The 17,572-nt window shown below is 48.0% G+C and overlaps 1 protein-coding gene across 5 annotated transcripts in view; it reads right to left on the bottom strand.

The window, feature by feature from the left end:
* Positions 1-68: 68 nt before the first annotated feature.
* The window catches only part of LOC129191211 (spectrin beta chain, non-erythrocytic 4-like), a 38,701-nt gene continuing 21,197 nt past the window's right edge, over positions 69-17,572 (bottom strand). For 3 of the 5 annotated variants that reach the window (XM_054794341.1, XM_054794340.1, XM_054794339.1), the window contains exons 3-20: positions 16,087-16,350; positions 15,359-15,583; positions 15,198-15,287; positions 14,852-15,130; positions 14,626-14,756; positions 14,333-14,537; positions 13,918-14,163; positions 13,661-13,795; positions 13,333-13,577; positions 13,117-13,255; positions 9,711-9,795; positions 9,345-9,541; positions 6,331-7,271; positions 5,968-6,028; positions 5,626-5,882; positions 4,739-4,909; positions 1,943-1,985; positions 86-1,859 (exon numbers count right to left, since the gene is read on the bottom strand). In XM_054794341.1, coding sequence (XP_054650316.1) covers positions 1,539-1,859; positions 1,943-1,985; positions 4,739-4,909; positions 5,626-5,882; positions 5,968-6,028; positions 6,331-7,271; positions 9,345-9,541; positions 9,711-9,795; positions 13,117-13,255; positions 13,333-13,577; positions 13,661-13,795; positions 13,918-14,163; positions 14,333-14,537; positions 14,626-14,756; positions 14,852-15,130; positions 15,198-15,287; positions 15,359-15,583; positions 16,087-16,350 — 4,035 coding nt within the window. In that variant the 3' untranslated portion in view covers positions 86-1,538. Of the gene's footprint in view, positions 1,860-1,942; positions 1,986-4,738; positions 4,910-5,625; positions 5,883-5,967; positions 6,029-6,330; positions 7,272-9,344; positions 9,542-9,710; positions 9,796-13,116; positions 13,256-13,332; positions 13,578-13,660; positions 13,796-13,917; positions 14,164-14,332; positions 14,538-14,625; positions 14,757-14,851; positions 15,131-15,197; positions 15,288-15,358; positions 15,584-16,086; positions 16,351-17,572 lie in introns of all 5 variants that reach the window. The other 2 variants (XM_054794338.1, XM_054794342.1) reach the window with 2 other exon arrangements.

The raw sequence follows: 17,572 nt of genomic DNA, 5'->3' as shown, positions 1-17,572 counted from the left end.
TTCCTATTTTATCCTTATTTTATTTACTCAAAGTAATAATGAAGCAAAGCAAAAATACCGTAAGTGTCAACATGTAAAAGATACGGTGTGAATGAATTATCAGTAATAGACATGGGCAATGGGTAGGATTCTATAAATTCTTTTTTGGACATGAATTGTCTTCATGTCATGAGTTCATGAAGCATGTCTGAAACAAATAAATCATACTTCCCATACAAGTCGTATCAAATATTCAGCTTTTACGAACACACAGTAAGACACGGTGTGTTGTACTGATAAACCAAAATTTTATTTGTCATTCCATCTCAGCTTCCACACTGAGACCCACAGGAAAAAAAAGAAGCTGCTTTTCCATGTGCAGTCTGTTTTGAGGTTGGAGGCATCCAAATGTGACATCAGAGCATTGCATCATTGAACATTTTCTCATTCTTTCAACATTTTCACCTCGCTCACGTTGCTAGTTGTGGTGGACATGCACGGAAAAATGACAGCATTCATCTGGCATTCACACTTCATATGCATAACGTGTGTGAAAAGTCATAAAAACAATTTTAAAAAAAAGATGATAAGAATGATAATGTTCAAGTTGGAAATGAACTTCCACACTTTTTTTTCCCCAGAAAGTCACAGTGACCTTAAGGGAGCCATGTTGGTTTTGGGCATCCCTTATTTGTGTGAGCTTGCTAGCTAATGTTAGGTGCCCCAAAAATATTTTTGAGTAGGTTGGCATAGTATAAATATATATATACTGTATATACTGTATATAATAACTGGAGGAGTGGAAACTGTTTGCGTTATTTAGTCTTGTAGAATTTGCACTTTAGCCACATTAGCTCCACGCTTTTAGACTGGGACACTTGATTCCTCACCGAGTCTGACATGCAACGTCACAAGGCGTGACAGGCGAAACAGTTCCGGTGGTGATTGTGGTGTAAATTGTGAACCCATTCACGTTCATTCATTCATCGCACGCTCATGTTCTCGTTTACGCTCGCTGCTGACATCGGGTCGCGACCTCTCTGCAGATGCTCGCACGTGCCTGGAAGACGATTGAACACGCGAAGCTGACAACAGTGTAAGAAACCTGAGAGCTATGACAGACGCACAAACAAGATTCCCTTTAAGAAAGCCCCTTGAAATGATTCCACTGATTTGGGGGGGATGATAAGAGAGCGGGTGTGTGTGATTGAGATCAAACAGTGGTTGTGATAACAGTCAAACAGGAGTAGCATGTTAGCATTTATCCAATCATTCAGTTTGGCATAGTGGGCTTCCTCTACTAAAGCGCACACACGCACACGCACATACAAACAATGATGGGACAGCGCAAGCTACTTTAGCTTCTATCTCGCTAACAGCGATCGTCTTCCTCCGCACTTCTCTGGGCGGACAGCAGGGGGCGGAGCCTCGTCATGGAGAGGCAGGAAGAGAAGAAGAAGTCATTTGCGTAAGTTCTTCCTTCCTGCACGTCAGCTTCCATCCATATTGGAGGGAGAAAAAAGGGGGCGGGGCATGTGGTGCTTCAACCAGTCAGGCCATCATTTTTTCTTGCTGCTCTTTTCTGAGCGCTTTGCTTCCGCCTTCCCCCCCCGGTCTGACCTCTCACCCCTGTCCTTCTCCCGCCCCCTGTCCTTCTCCTTCTCCTTCTCCTTGTCCCTCTCCTTGTCCCGCTCGACCCGCTCGATGCGGTCGGCCCGGTCCGAGCGCTCGCCGCCGCGCTCCGAGCCAGCCTTGCTGCCGTCACGCCGCGTGCCCTCGTCGGTGGATGAGGTAGTTGCTTGGGGCATGCCCCACTTGGCCATCTCCTGGTGCTCACTGATGCTGCTGCTGATGCTGCTCACCCATGTCTTCAGGTCCTCCTGACACACCCACAAAACACACATGCATCACAGGTTACAAAAGGTCACGGCCAGCGACGTGCACGTAAGGTCAAGTGTCTTACCTCGTCCTTTGCGTGGAACAAGAACTCGCTGCCGTCCTTTGTCCTGCGACCACAACAGAGGACGTTCACATTTATTTTCAGTGTGCTTTACATCGTACAGTCCACACAACACACAACAGAAGACTTTGGATGAGTTCGGGAGACTTGGAACACTCATTGGACCGACTGAAGACACCTGAAAGACACTTTGGAGACCTTGGACTGTTTGGACCAACTCGACAGTCTCATGAACTTTTTTGGACCAACTGAAGAGTCTTGACAGACTTTTTCAAACCAAGCGAAGAATCTTGCAAAACATTTTGGACCAATTGAAGAGTCTTTAAAGACTTTTTGGATGAGCTGAAAGGGCTTATGAGAGCTTTTGGTCCAATGGAAAAGCCTTAGTGAATTTAGGATTTTTTTTGTCCTCCATTTGAACCAGTTGTACAGTGTCTTTGTAAACTTTGAACCAACTAACGAGTCTATACAGACTTTTTGAGACAGAGTGAAGAGCCTTCAAAGACTTTTTGGATGAACTGAAAAGTCTTTAGAGACTTTTGGACCAATTGCAGAGTGTTAAGACCAGTTGCAGAATCTTTCAGATTGATTGAAACTGAAGTGTCTTTAAAAACATTCTTGATTAGTCTCTGCATACCTTTTGGAATGACTGAAGGGTTTTTCAAGACTTTATGGATTTTTTTTGGACCCGTTGTACAGTGTCTCTAAGCGTTGGACCAACTGAATAACTTTTTGGACCAATTGAAAAGTCCTTAAAGACTTTTTGAATGAACTCAAAGGTCTTTAGACACTTTTGGACCAATTGCAGAGTCTTAAAAGACTCACTGGAACAGCTGGACAGTCTTGGACAGATCTTAGTTGGAGAGTCTTTAGACCAGGAGTCACCAACGTGGTGCCCGCGGGCACCAGGTAGCCCCCCACGACCACATGAGATGCCCGCAAGCCTGCTTTTCATTCAGGTTTTCAGTTAATAATGAAAGAACAGTAGAAAGAAATGCATTCTGAAATACAAAATGTGAGTTGTGGACACCAGCATTTTGTTAATGTTCTGGTAAAACAAGCATATTCGCTTTGTTTGGGTTTAAAATAAGCTCTGAAAATAAATGTTACAAAAATGAGTAGCTCTTGGCCATTTTCATTTTGTAAAAGTAGCTCTCACAAGGAAAAACGTTGGTGACCCCTGCTTTAGACCAACTCAACAGTCTTTAGGAACTTTTTGGACCAACAGAAGAGTTTTTAAAGACTTTAGGAATGTTTTGGAACACGTTTGGACCAGTTGTACAGTGTCTAAGTAAGCTTTGGACCAACAGAAGAGTCTTTACAGATTTTTTTGAGACCAAGTGAAGCCTCTTTAGGAACTTTTGGGGCCAATCAAAGAGTCTTTAAAGACTTTTTGGATTAACCGAAAGGTCTTTCGAGACTTTTGGACCAATCACAGAGTCTTAAGAGACTCACTGAAACAGCTGGACAGTCTTTAGACCAGTTGCAGAGTGTTTTAGATTGAATTTAAATGAGGGTCTTTACAAACCTTCTGGATCAACTGGGTAGTCAATGAACACATGGTCATTTGCAATGTTCAGAAACCTTTTGGGCCAAGTGATCACCTTGACAGATTTTAAAACCTTTGTGGACCATCTGAAGAGAGACCTCTGGACCAAGAGAAGTGTCTTTTGAAACTCAACCTAAAAGGATTTGGATCAGCTGGAGCAGCTTTAAAAACATTTGGACGAGGTGTAGTTATTAGAAAGGAAAGGAAACTGAAAGGTCTTTAGAGACTTTTGGACCAACTGCTGAGTCTTAAGAGGCTCGTCGAAACAGCTGAACAGTCTTTAGACCAGTTTCTTTCAAAACTTTTGGAATAGTTGGACATTATTTATTTGTAACTGTTTTGGACGAACCCTGTGGAACCTTTTTGATCCAAGTGAAGAGTCTTTAAAGACTTTAGGGATTTTTTTGGACCACATTTGTACAGTGTCTTTGTACAAACTGGTGAGTCAAGTGAACCAAGTGAAAAGTCTATAGAAACATTTTGGATTAATTGAATAGTTTTTAAAGACTTTTTGGATGAACTGAAGTGTCTTTCGAGATTTTTGGACCAATTGCAGAACCTTTAGAAACTTTCTGGATGAGCCGAATAGTCTTTAAGAGACTTTTTGGGCCAAATTGTCTCTTGAAACCTTTTGGACCAAATGGAGAGTCATTAAGTACTATTTAGACCAGCTTGACAGTCTTTAGAACATTTTTGCACCACCTGAAGAGTCTTTAGACTGGCGACTTTCTGGACCAAGTGAAGCGTCTTTTGAAACTCAACTGAAGATGAGTTAGATCAGCTGGAGCATCTTTAAAATCTTTTGGACGGGGGTTGAACAGTTAGTAGAAATTATTTTGGGCCAACTGAATAGTTTTTAGAGCATTTTTGGTCCAAGTGAAGAGTCTTTTGAGCCTTTCTGGTCCATGTGAAGACTCTTTAGAGACTTTTGGGGGCTAGCTGACAAGTCTTTGGATACTTTTTGTACCAACTGACTAGTCTTTGGAGCCTTTTGGGCCAAGTGAAGAGTCTTTAAAGACTGTCTGGACCATTGGACCATCTTCTGAGACTTTCGACAAGTTGAAAAGTCTTTACAGACTTTGGGGTATACAAGATACTTCTTGTTACAGACTAAAGAGTTATTGGAGACTTTTAGGGCCCACTAAACCTTTCTGGACTAGTTGGAGTCTTTAAGCTGACAGAGAGTTACTGTCACCCAGGCTGGAGCAAACTAGCGTATTAGGATGTGAGTGAGAATAAACAGGTCTTACTTGAGCGTAAAGACGTTCTTCTTCTTCTTGTATCCGTTGGTGACGTCACAGTGACACTGGGCCAGGTTGAGCAGCGGTTCGTTGTTGTATGCCGTGGTGGTGTTCTTGGCGTCCTTGTAGAAGCCCAACTCTCCTTTGTTCAGCACGCAGTACAAGTTGACCCAGGACCTGCTGAGGTGCGAGAATACCGGGTGGGAGGAGTGGGGTGGGGTCGGGGGTCAGGCGAGAGGGCGGGAGGAGGAGGGGGTGGAGACGCGACGAGTTAGGGAGCGCTGCAGTGTAGCCGCTGCTAAGCTAACACCTCACTCACCTGAGCTTACAGGTAGGTGGGCGAGAAGGACCAACACCAAGAAGGGAGGAGGAGAAAACACACTGCTGAACAAACACAAGACGGACGCCAAGGGGGGGAAAGGGAGGACGTGCGGGGGGGCTACATACAGCTCGAGCGGGGCAAAGTAAGCGGAGCTTAAATAGGACTTACCTTAGAGGTGATGGAGGGGGGGCAGCAGCCAGCAGCAGTGAGGACGGAACCAGAAAGCAGAAAAGTTTGGTTAAAGAACAACTTTAAAAACTGTGAACCTTCATCAAGGTGGTCCGACTCGAAACACGGACATCCCTGCTTCCATGCACATTTCAGGGAATGTCCGTGGAAGACATTTTGTCCATGCGTCAAGAGGCCATGGTGGTGCATGGTGGGAGATGTGCTTTTTTTGTGAGCGTCAGGTCAGCCGAGCCACAAGGGGGCGGCAGAGCACAAGACCGTTGGTTCTCGCTGGAGGAGGCAGCTAGGTGTGTGCAATCATTATTTAAAATGACTTAACCAGTGCAGCAAACACATTGCATCATGCAGATGTGCTGCTGCTGGCGTCAGGGCCCAGAAGACCCACCTGTTGGTGCTCTTCTTCAGGCTCTCGATGTCCAGCTTGCGGAAGAGGAAGCCCTCGTGGTGAGCGCTGTGGGCCGGCGGCTGCGGGGCCGCCGGGCCACTCTGAGCAGGAGCCGACCGGGACCGCCGCGTCGTGTCTCCCGCCTCTTTGGGCCGTGGTCGGCGCCGCGGCTTGGGTCTGTCCCGAGCTCGAGGCCGGTCGGGACGGGAAGACTTCTCTGGTAGGCCGTTGGGCAGGCGTGGCACCTCGCCTCGGGCCTGGAGGGGGCGCAGTCAGCAGGATGAAGATATTTACATCAAAAATGCATTTTTTTTTTTTTTACTAATTGCAAAAATCTCCAACCTGTGCTGCTTCTCTCTCCTGAAGCTGCTCCACTATTTCTGCCATGGTGGCTCTCCTCTCTCTGTGCAAAAAAGCACATTTATTGACACCAAGCAGCACAACCAAGTCCTTTTATACTAGCTTTTGTCAATATGACTGCTTCTGTTTCCACCAAGCAGTAAAGTTTGGTTCACTTCAGTACACAATTTCATGTTTCCATGTTTTTGCCACCCTTCTTATGGAAAACAGAAAATACACAAAACAAGAACTGTTCCGCTATTAAAGTTTAGACTTCCAAACCATACGATGGTGAACTGGACTGGACCACTTAGTGGACATTAAAGAAGCATCAGTAGCATTAAAAAACCTGATCCAACATCTCACCCTCCCCCTGAGCGTCTGTCAGATTGTTCCTTCCCGGTGTCATGCTCACTGGACTCCTGCCTTTCCAGCCGGTGTCGGTCCCTCCTCCGTCCATCGAGGCTCCCGTGGCCCTCCTGCTCGCTGGACGTCTGCCTCTCCAGAGTCCGCCTCTCCCGCCGCTCTGCCTGTTCCCGCCAAACCTCCTGAGGAAGTTCATCCCTGCGGGCTTGGATCAGCTGCTCGCTGGACAGCTGGCGTTCCAACCTGTGCTCCCTGTGGGAGGTGTGAGTCTGGACCTGCGGCTCAGGGTTAGTTCTGGAGGGACGAGGCCCTCTGGCAGGGTCTCCGTGGAGCCTGTCCCGGTTTGGCTCCTGGAGAACCACCTCAGCCATGACAGCCACCTCGGCTCTCTCGGTCATGATCTCCCGGCCTTTCTCCCTGGCCTTCTCCAGCCTGCTGGCCACTACCAGCGGCGTCACCGCGTCATCCAGGTGTTTGATTTTGGGTTGCCGTAGATACGGAGACGGTTTCGCATCCACCTCTGCTGACGGCTGAAGGCGAACCTTGCTGGTGCTTTCTCGCGCCTGATTGGCCGAGACCAGCATAGCGGCTGTGGCGACGGACAAAATGGAGGAAGGAGCGGGTTGGCGGAGCCCTGCGGCCACACCCATCACACCCCCGTGACGATAACCACTGGCGTTCATCACAGGCATGTAGCTGGCCACTGTGGAGCCCAGCCGGCGGGCGGCGGCAGACGGGGAGGGCGTGGGGGTTGTGGGCAAGGGCGAGGGAGGGGTGCTGGCCTCGTTTTGTTCATAGATGGTCTGTCTCATGACGGGGGACAGCGGGAGGCGTGGAAGGGTGGAGGGGGCTGGTGTGGCTTCTTGTGGGTCCAGGAAGACTTTACGACCCAGTAAAGGGGTTGCTGGCTGTTTGCTTTGCTCTGCTTTCAGCTTCTCCACCTGCGCACACGACCAGAACCACATTATCATCTACCAGCGGGTGGCTTGGCTTTAGCTTCAAGAACCACTACTAACCAGAGATTCTTGCATGGACCTCAGATTTTGGTCTGAAATGTGGTAAGTACCCGCGTATCTCGACGCCTCTCAGACTGGCTGACCAACATCAATATCAGCAATTGCCGAAGTCGAAACAAAACATTGCTTGCATTTACTTGTGACTTTCCTCGGAGACTACGAGTGTATATTAAAACGTGACAAGATTTCTCGTGGGCACAAAAATCACACAATAAATGAAAATGAACTCGGTAATTTTTGCTGGCTTCAATATAGCATTGCCATGTGCATGCTTGTCTGTTTTCCTCGTCTCCCGCCTGCAAACAGGCGGGAAGAGAGTTGTGCATTGGTTTCAGCACGTTGCAGTGTTTGTTCCATACAACAACGGCATGAACGGAGTGAACCCTTTTGTCAGTCAGACAGTCACTTTGTCTTGGTGGTGGAGGCGGGGCCAGTAGTATACGCACAGAGTGCAGAAGAGTGTAACGTAGTAGAAATTATATTAGTGTATCGCAATATATTGTCATATATATTTTTTTTAATTGTAATTTTATTAAAAGTTAAAATCTTGTCTCGTGACACCCCAACTGGAGACAGGACATGATTTTCCTCCATTTGTGCATATTTTTGTTTGGATTCTTCTGTTTCCCTATGATATTACACTAGGTCCCCAACTAACAAACACAATTGGTTCCAGACGACCGTTCGCAAGTCGATTTGTCCGTAAGTCCAACAAAAGGTAATTTACCAATGATATAGGTACTACATGTACGTGTATACATATATACATATATGCGTATGTATGTAAATATATAATATTTACATATTATATATATGTATATAATATTTTGGATGCAGTAGTAATATTAAACGAGGATAATTAATGAAAAAAACAATAATAAAAGTGATATAATAATACATAATGATAAATGTTATTTACCTTTGAAGAGGAGTGGTCGAGCATACGTCGTTGTGGTGGAGGAGGAGGAGTTATTGAAAAAAGGACAAATCGTCGTCGTCATTAGACTCTTCTAAAAGAGGTAGTGTTCTGTGGGTGGTGTAGAATTAAGCAGGCCTATTAACTCTTCATAAACCTTAATCACACGCTCTGTCCGGTTGCATCGTACAGCTACAACTTAGCTTTGCATTTCTCCTTTACACTCTCTCCCCACCTTCTTCCTCTACCTGTTGGTCCCATTAGCAGTGTCACAGTGGCCTCTGCTGGTCAAGCATGTAGCAGTATAAATATTGAGTTACTACAAGGCAAAATACATGAAAATATAGACCAGTCAGCTTGTGTTCGTATCTCCGAATGTCCACAGGTCGGATGTTCGTAAGTTGGGGACCTAGTGTATAGCGACGGGAGTATTGTGTATGGTTCTGAGCTGTGATTCAGGGGTTGGGCTATAGGGGGCAGTGGCATTTCCCTGCTATTTAGAGCCAGCCCAAGAGAGAAGAAGAGTTGCTGAGCCACGTCTTGCTGTAAGATATACAGCACTGTTTTGTATACGCCAATAAAAGGCTGATTTGTGCTCAGTCATCCTGCCTCATCCTCATTCCGCCGACATTACAATATTTTATACTTTTATCGAACAGAGCTGCTACGCTGACTTCCTTGTGTGTCTTGACGACAAGAAAAATAAAGCATTCGTAAATGCGTAACTTACACTTGCTAAGAAGAGAAAAAAAGGTTCAGGTTAATACTGCCTTTCATTGTTAAGCTAATTTTGCACAGAACAATAAGTCACTGTGTGCATGTTTTAATGCTGTGTAACAGACTCTGCTTAGCAATAATGAGGAATTTAACAATAATACAACACATGTCGAACAATTTTTATGGAAATGACCCCTTTCGCTTTTCAATTTTATGTCAGAAAAAAGCGCTCGAATGTGTATGTTGACTAAGGCGGGCACTGGAATGAACCCCTAAATTGCTCAGTCTACATGTATGCAAGCATGTCAATTATAAGTGTCTCCTTCCTACGCATGTAATTCACAATAACAGCAAGAATGCAATACCGTGGTGAGGCGGCGCAGTGAGCTGAAGCGCTCCTCCCAGGTTGCGGCGGCTTTCCGAAAGGCTTCATGTCGTCTTATCAGTTGTTCCACCTCGTCGACGCTGGCCCCGAGTTCATTGCTGTTAACCAGCGGCTCCTGCGCCGTCAGCCACGCCTCTGCCACCACTGCCTCCTGAGCGAACTGATGGACCTCCAGCACTAACATCACCACAACAACAACAACGTGAGACAACTGGTTAAATTCACACAATGTGTAGGTTCTGGACATCTCACTATTTGGTTAATGATTGTCAGTGTTTGGACCCTAAACCGCCAGAAAGGGGGGAAAAGTGTCTGTGTGTAGTTGTGGGCTGCAGTGTGTGCTCACATTGCTGTAGGACCTCCCAGTGCTTGTCCCACTTCTCAGACAGCTCCTGTTGCTTAGCAACCACCTTGTCCAGCTTCTCCTTGATCTGCAGGCAACATCAGCAACGTCATCATCACAGAGGCGCACCGTACACCAGACAGAGATTATAGCCCAGCGGTTCTCAATTATTTTCTTTTTTCACATCCATCCATCCATCTAACTTCTACTGCTCATCCAAGATTGGGTCGCAGCGGCAGCAGCCTAAGCAAGGAGGCCCAGACTTCCCTCTCCCCAGCCACTTCGTCCAGCTCCTCCCGGCGGATCCCGAAGCGTTCCCAGGCCAGTTGCAAGACATAGTCTCTCCAACGTGTCCTGGATCTTCCCCGAGGCCTTCTACCAGTCAGACAGCCACCAAGGGAGGTGTCCGGGAGGCATCCTGACCAGATACCCGAGCTACTCCTCTCAATGCGGAGGAGTAGCGGTTGTACTTCGAGTGTCTCCTGGATGACAGTGCTTCTCACCTTATCGTCTAAGGGAGAGCCCAGCGACCCTACGGAGAAAACTCATTTCGGCCGCTTGTACCCGCAATCTTGTCCTTTCGGTCACTACCCAAAGCTCATGACTGACTATAAGTGAGGGTAGGAATGTAGATCGACCGGTAAATTGAGAGCTTTGCCTTTCGGCTCCGCTCTCTCTTCACCACAGCGGACCGATGTAGAGTCTGGATCACTGCAGACGCAGCACCAATTCGCCTGTCGATCTCACATTCCATCCTTCCGTCACTCGTGAACAAGACCCCGAGGTACCTAAACTCCTCCATTTGGGGCAGGTTCTCATCCCCAACCTGGAGATGGAACTCCACCCTTTTTCGGGCGAGAACCATGGACCCGGACTTGGAGGTGCTGATTCTCATCCCGGCCGCTTCACACTCAGCTGCGAACCGATCCAGTGGGAGTTGAAGGTCACGGCTCGATGAAGCAAACAGAACCACATCATCTGCAAAAAGCAGCGACTCAATCCTGCAGCCACCAAACCGGAACCCCTCAATACCCTGGCTGCGCCTCGAAATTGGGTCCATAAAAATAATGAACAGAATCGTGACAAAGGGCAGTCCTGGCAGAGTCCAACCCTCACTGGGAACGGGTCCGACTTATTGCTTGCAATGCTAACCAAAGTCTGACACCGGTCATGCAGGGAACGAACAGCCTGAATTAGCTGGTCTGATACGCCATACTCCCGAAGTACTCCCCCACAGAATTCCTCGAGGAACACGGTCGAATGCCTTCTCCAAGTCCACAAAACACATGTAGACTGGTTGGGCAAACTCCCACGTACCCTCAAGGACCCTGCTGAGAGTGTACAGCTGGTCCACAGTTCCACGAACAGGACGAAAACCACACTGCTCTTCCTGAATACGAGATTCAACTATTTGACCGATCCTCCTCTCCAGAACCCCTGAATAGACCTTACCAGGGAGGCTGAGGAATGTGATCCCACGATAGTTGGAACACACCTTCCGGTCTCCCTTCTTAAAAAGGAGGACAACCACCCTGGTCTGCCAATCCAGAGGTACTGCCAGGTCTGATCGGCATCTTCCCCCACCATCGGAGCCAACTCACCACCAGGTGGTGATCAGTTGACAGCTCCGCCCCTCTCTTCACCCGAGTGTCCAAAACATGGCCGCAAGTGCGATGATACAACTACAAAGTCAATCATCGAAGTTCGGCCTAGGGTGTCCTGGTGCCAAGTGCACATGTGGACACCCTCATGCTTGAACATAGTGTTTGTTATTGACAATCTGTGACAAGCACAGAAGTCCAATAACAAATACAATGGTCTATTTGAGATGCACTGGGTTAGGCTAATGGACAATTCTACTAAGAAGAATCAAACACAGCATGCAATACATGGACAAAAGTACTGAGACACCTACAGGAAGTGGAAAGTAAAGCAAATGTGGCGGTCTTTCTTCTGGGAAGACTTTCTACAAGGGGGCCACTAATGTTGGACCTCTTCTAGTTCTTACACAGCAAACTCCTTCAAACATGCCTTTCTGGACCTTGCTTTGTAACCAGGGAACAAGGGCCTTCCCCAAAGCGTTCCGACAGAGTTGGAAGCAAACAAGTCCAACCTCTCATTGATTCATTCAATGTGTGTTATGGTCCATATATTGCAGGGATGTCAAACTCCATCGTGCAGGGGGCCAAAAATCAAAGCCTACTTTAGGTTGTGGACCGAAATGGACATTAACCCTCACCACACCCCCCCAACTTTGTCCATCCATCCATCCATTTTCTATGCCGCTTATCCCAATTAGGGTCGCGGGGGTATTTTGGAGCCTATCCCAGCTGACTTTGTTCGTGAGGCCTGGACTGGTCACCAGCCAATCGCAGCCCCCAACTTTGTATTTTTCTTAGTATTTATCTTGAAATTTTCAACACTTGTGTTTTTCTGCAAATTGAAAATATTAAAACCTTTAAACCTTCTTGTCCTTTTAACCAACATTATTGGTGAATGTAGCACACTCAAATGCATACACACACACACACAGATGCTCATTTGTTGCGAACATGACAGGACATGCCTCAATAAATCAGGCTGAAAAAAATAGTAGTATGGTCAGATTTTGAGAAAATGTCGGAATTGGAACAAACATTACAATGCACCCCTGTAAGGTGGGATACATACAACTTTACTCGTGTGGATGGACTTTTTTTTTTTTTTAACATGGGAGTGGGGGAAATATGCATTTTTTTGTGTCGGTTCATTCCTGCTTGTAATTTCTACTTTCCGATAGTCTGCAGATGTCTGCAGATATACAACTATAGTTGTTTTGCCGTGGATGCTCGTTTCAATAAAGATCGACCACCTCCGTCATTTTCTCAATGTCCAGGCTAAAGCTACACTACTTTATATCAACACAAAAACATCACAATACGCGATATGTGTAACCCGGAAAAGTTTGCAGCTGTGCAATGGGCAGATTACACATTTCCCAGCATGCTTTGCTGTAGTTTTTATCACTTTTGACTGTCTGATGCCTCTGTTATTTTGTACAGACAGGGTATAATAGTTAAAGTGCTGCCGTTTTTAGTCATGTACAGTTAAATTATTCAGACTTTTGGTCTGAATCTGGCACCCTTATTAAGAATGGTTGTGAATTTCGTGCTACACACAATATTGTTTCCACATTTAAAATAAAAATTCCAGAGGAGTAGTTTATACCAGAGAAATCGCTCAATTACGCAGATCGCTGTAAGCACTTTGTTTGATAAGGTCCACGAGGTGGGCCAACACAATGCTATTTTCCAGACAGTTCCGCGGGCCAGATTTGGCTCCCGGGCCAGAGTTGGCTCCCGGGCCAGAGTTTGACACATACAGTATGCTATATTGTATGAAAACCCTGTTGAAGTCATGTTGATCTCACCTCTTGGGCTGCGGGGTTTCGAGCAGCCAGGAGCGTCTTCCCCATCTCAATACATTCCATCACACTCTGACTGCGAGCGTCCACCTCGCTCTTCAGACTCTGGTGATAGTTCATCAATACCTCCACAGACGACACATCCCTGCAGACGATGATGACACACATCACCACAAGTTCAAGAGAGACACCATCACGGACACCGAGTTACTGTATGTCTACCTCGGCTTTTCTCCCGTCCCGATCTGACAGATGATAGAGTCCATCCACATGATCTGATCCCGGACCAGGCTGAAGAACCTCAGCTTGTCCGTCTCCGTGGTGATCTGTACCCGACACTCCTCGCAGGACGTCAGCAGCTCCTTCCAGCAGTGCATGACTTCTTGCTCGCGGCAGGCGATGGCTTCCGCCTTCTCGCCTGCGTACACCGTCCTAAGTTGGGCGGCGCTCTCCTGCAGCTGGCGCACCTGATGAAAGACACGAGGGGGGACGCCTTAGGAGCACCAGGCTGTGCCAGGAAGGAAGACGTGTGAACTTTTAGCTGCTGTACCTGTGTGACCAGAAGCTGGATGTCCTGCTCAAAGCTGTGCAGGAGCCTCTGCAGCGTGCTGGTGTTGGACGTGCTGCTCTGACGACCACGGACCTCTGGTAACCTGCGATGCTTGTCCGCAATCTGGCACAGAACCTGCAGAAATGGCGTTCTGAATTTTAGAGGCTAAAGTGTTGTGTGTGAGATGACAAATTAATAACTAGTCAGTTGTTTAATGGCGATAATTTGTGATGAACAACACTCGTCCTCCTTCTCACTTCTCTGCAGTCAGAGAAGAACTTGTGCAGCTGGTGTGAGGCGGCCAGCATCTGCGCCCGGGTCTCCATCAGCTCCAGCAGGTCGGCCCAGGACTCATTGACACCGTCCTTCCACTCGGCGATGGTGGCAGCTTCGGCATGGCCGTAGTCGATGAGCTCATCCACCATCTGGTTGACGGCCGTCACTCGCTCCTGGCCCACGTTGCCCGTCTCCGACGCAAACTCTGTAAACTTCTCCTGGAGCAGCTGGTGGTACAAAGAAGGAGGAGACTTCACAATAAAGTAAGAACAAAAAACAGGTATGAAAATACAATTTAAAAAAGATCTGAGGCAAAAAAGATCAGTAGTGATGCCTTATGTTCAGTGTTAATTATCATATAAGTCAATTATTATTTTACTATGATGCCGTGCTTACAGTGACGTGCTCAAAGTCTTGGCCCAGTTCCGGTGAGCTGGCCACCACCTCCCTCTGAGCGATCCACTGCTCCAGCTCGTCCACCTCCCTGTTGAGCTGGTAGAGCCAGTACTGCTGCTCCAGACGGCTCTTCCTCTCCTCTACCAGGTCCTTGAGCGACACGTACAGGCGGTCGATCTGCGACTGCCGCTTGCTGATCTGCTCGCTGAGAATGTGAGATTCACACAAAATATATGTAATAAGATTTTTAGTACTAGTATACTGTAAATGTTTATTTACGTGCATGAGCTAACCAGTCAGGGTGTCCCATCTCCAGCAGCTGCCGACATTGCTGAGAGAGTAGGCCAATAGTCTCTGCGTAGTCCTCGATGGTCTGCTCCAGAACAAGGTGCTTCTTCAGCAGCTGCAAAGTGCTCGGCTCATCCTGGAACGAACGAGATGAAGGGGACGAGGAAAAGGTTTGTTCCTTGCTATGTTATTAATTGACATATTTGGACTGGATAGGATGTTCTTCCTCACCTTCCCCTTCTCCTCGTTCATCATGTGCAGCTCCTGCTCGCTCAGCCAGGCCTCCACCTCGGCCGTGTCGAAGTAGTACTGCTGCGCCTGGTACATGGCGTCCAGGACCAGCTGCCTTCGCTCGGTCTCGGCCCAGAGTAAAGCCCACAGCTGTGCCAGCTGCTCGTGGCCTGCCCTCACCGCGTTGGCCTCGGGGCTGCGGATGGAGGCAATGATCCCTGCCCTCTCCAGGACCTCATCTACTCGGACTTGGTGGCCCTGAAGCTCCCTCTGGAGTGTCTGCATGAGTGAGAGGCATGTTTCAAATCTCGCATGCCCACTTTGAGGGCGATCCGGATGGTCTTACCTGGTTCTTCTTCATGAGCTGCTGGACCGACTGCAGGGAGGAGCCGTGCTCCTGACTCAAGGCCAGTGGGAGGCGCTCCTGCACCCACAACTGCAACACAATCACACGTCATAACATGTATGAGACGTCATGTCCATATTTACAGCTAGACCAGGACCCACCATTTCATCCTCCAGGTCCCGTCCCACTTGGTGCACTTCCTTGGACGCCAGCAGGAGGCGTCTTCTCTCCTTCAGGGGCTCGATCAGGCGCACCATGCGGGCCTCCACCGCCGCCTGTTGCTCGGCAACCGTCTCCTTGACCTGTGTCTGCTGCGGTATGGAGGTCGCCTGCACCTGCAGCTGCCCCACCTCTTTGTACCACTCCTCCATCTGGGACTCCATGGTCTGAGGAGGCGTATAGAACCTTGTTAAATAGCACCACTGTACCTAATATAGTGGATCACATTCCACAACAACAGGGGGCAGCACGTGCCTCTGTCATCCATGCTGTAAGAAAAAAGGAAATGCTAACTTCCTTAGCATGAGTGCTAATTCAAATCACTTGGGCTAGGAAGGCTCAAGGAAGGCTAATGATAGGGGCGGCGATACTGCAGCTGAGGATGGCAGTGGTATTGCAAGTTTTACTGCCCTGAAGAATTGAGCATGGAGGCCAAAAGAAAAATGTAGTGAAGGTTACTGTACCCTTGGCAGGATGGAGTGAGGATGAGGAGGAGGAGGTAAAGCACAGCTAATGGCAGCCTGCTAAAAGGAAGCTGAAAGCAGCATGCTGTGGGAGAGCAAAGATGGTGAAATGAGGATGAACATGTGAACCACCTGCTGGCTGCGCATGTAACTACAGCCCCTAAATGCTCAATGACTTTTGATGAAAAGTCTTCGGCGATGCACACCTGCAGTTTCTTCAGCTGTCTGTTGACGGTGCTCAGGTCCTGCCCTCGGTCCACAAAGGCCAGTTGTCCCTCCAGCTGGCCCAGCCTCTGGTCTAGGCTGTGGTAGCTCTGCACTAGGAGGTCAGCCTTGTTGGCCTGGAAGAGCTGCTGGGCTTTGGCCTGCGTGGTGCTCTCCAGGTCTTGCCAGCACTCCCGGATCTCTTCCAGCTTCCTCCGGACCATCTGGCTAAGCTCCGGCTTTTCCTGGATCAGCTGCTGGCCCTCCTGGACCAACACATGGCCTTGTCAAACTTGTCAATAGAACATACACCATTAGCTTGTATGATCATCAATTAATGTAAACAAAGACGACAGATGACCTTGTTTGTCATCACCTCTGTGTGTGTGTCTGAGAGACAGGGGTGCTGGGGATAAGGGGGGAGAGCAGGGTGTTGGGGGGGAGGGGATGCAGATAATGTGCCATTATATCACACACGCGCACGCACGCACACGCACACACACACACCTGCTCCCTCCCTTCCCCCAACCAAATGTTCTTCACTATTTGTCTCCTTTCCCGCTCCATAAAAAAGATGATGTCATCCAGACAATGTTTGTTTTTGCTCATTAAAAATGTCTAATAATCATTATCGGAAGAAATTGAACTGTCATTATGTTGACATTGTTTGCTCTCATACGGAGACACTCATCAGTTTATTGACCATTTAATGAAAGATAACGCCAGCCAGCACTGAACCGCAGCTCCTGGTCTTTGCTTGGAAGCACAAGAAATTAAAATGTTGTTAAAACGTGTTCTGCGAGTGGGAGGGCTGCGTGGGCCGCTGCAGCTTAGCCCACGGGCTCCACACTCAAACAGACAGCCTGAGCAGCTCCACTGCAACCAAGCAAGTGCATTTGTGTCTCCGTTTTTACCGCACAGTCAATAGCTTGGCTAAGACAGTACGGCAGACGCCAACAGTTCCAGACTGGCATGCGTCTAATCGCAGCAGACGTCTGCTCGGCTCCAAATGTCGCTAAGGATGCTTCTGCTGCAGCTCCAGCGTAAATATTTACCCCGAGTGTGAAAAACTGTCTCCTTCCACCCAACATTCATTCATTCATGCTACATCCCAGCTCTAAAAGGTGGAGTCCTGCAGGACGCTGGGGTTTCCTTGGAGACGCCTGAGGCATTGAGGGGGGTGCATGTTCTGCTTTTGTATGCTGCTTCATTCAGGAACACCTCTCCAGTCTACAGTGGAACCTCCAAACTCTCAAGTCTAAAATCCCCTGAGGATGCGAGACTCTGGTATCCCGCCCTGGATTTGGACATGGGCCGAGAACTGACCCTGATGTGGTTGGTGTTTCGACTGCATTGTGTGTAGCTGCATTAGGTATAACGTGGCGTGGGTGAGGCGCAGTGTGAGGCGCTGGGAATTCAACAAAGTAAACAAAGGAGTACAGTAATCACTCGCCACTTCAAATTTCAGGGCTTCACTCTATCACGGTT

Source organism: Dunckerocampus dactyliophorus, chromosome 12, assembly GCF_027744805.1.
Source record: "Dunckerocampus dactyliophorus isolate RoL2022-P2 chromosome 12, RoL_Ddac_1.1, whole genome shotgun sequence".
NCBI classification, from domain to species: domain Eukaryota; kingdom Metazoa; phylum Chordata; class Actinopteri; order Syngnathiformes; family Syngnathidae; genus Dunckerocampus; species Dunckerocampus dactyliophorus.
The sequence above is the reverse complement of the archived record's forward strand: the minus strand, read 5'-3'. Positions and strand labels throughout refer to the sequence as shown.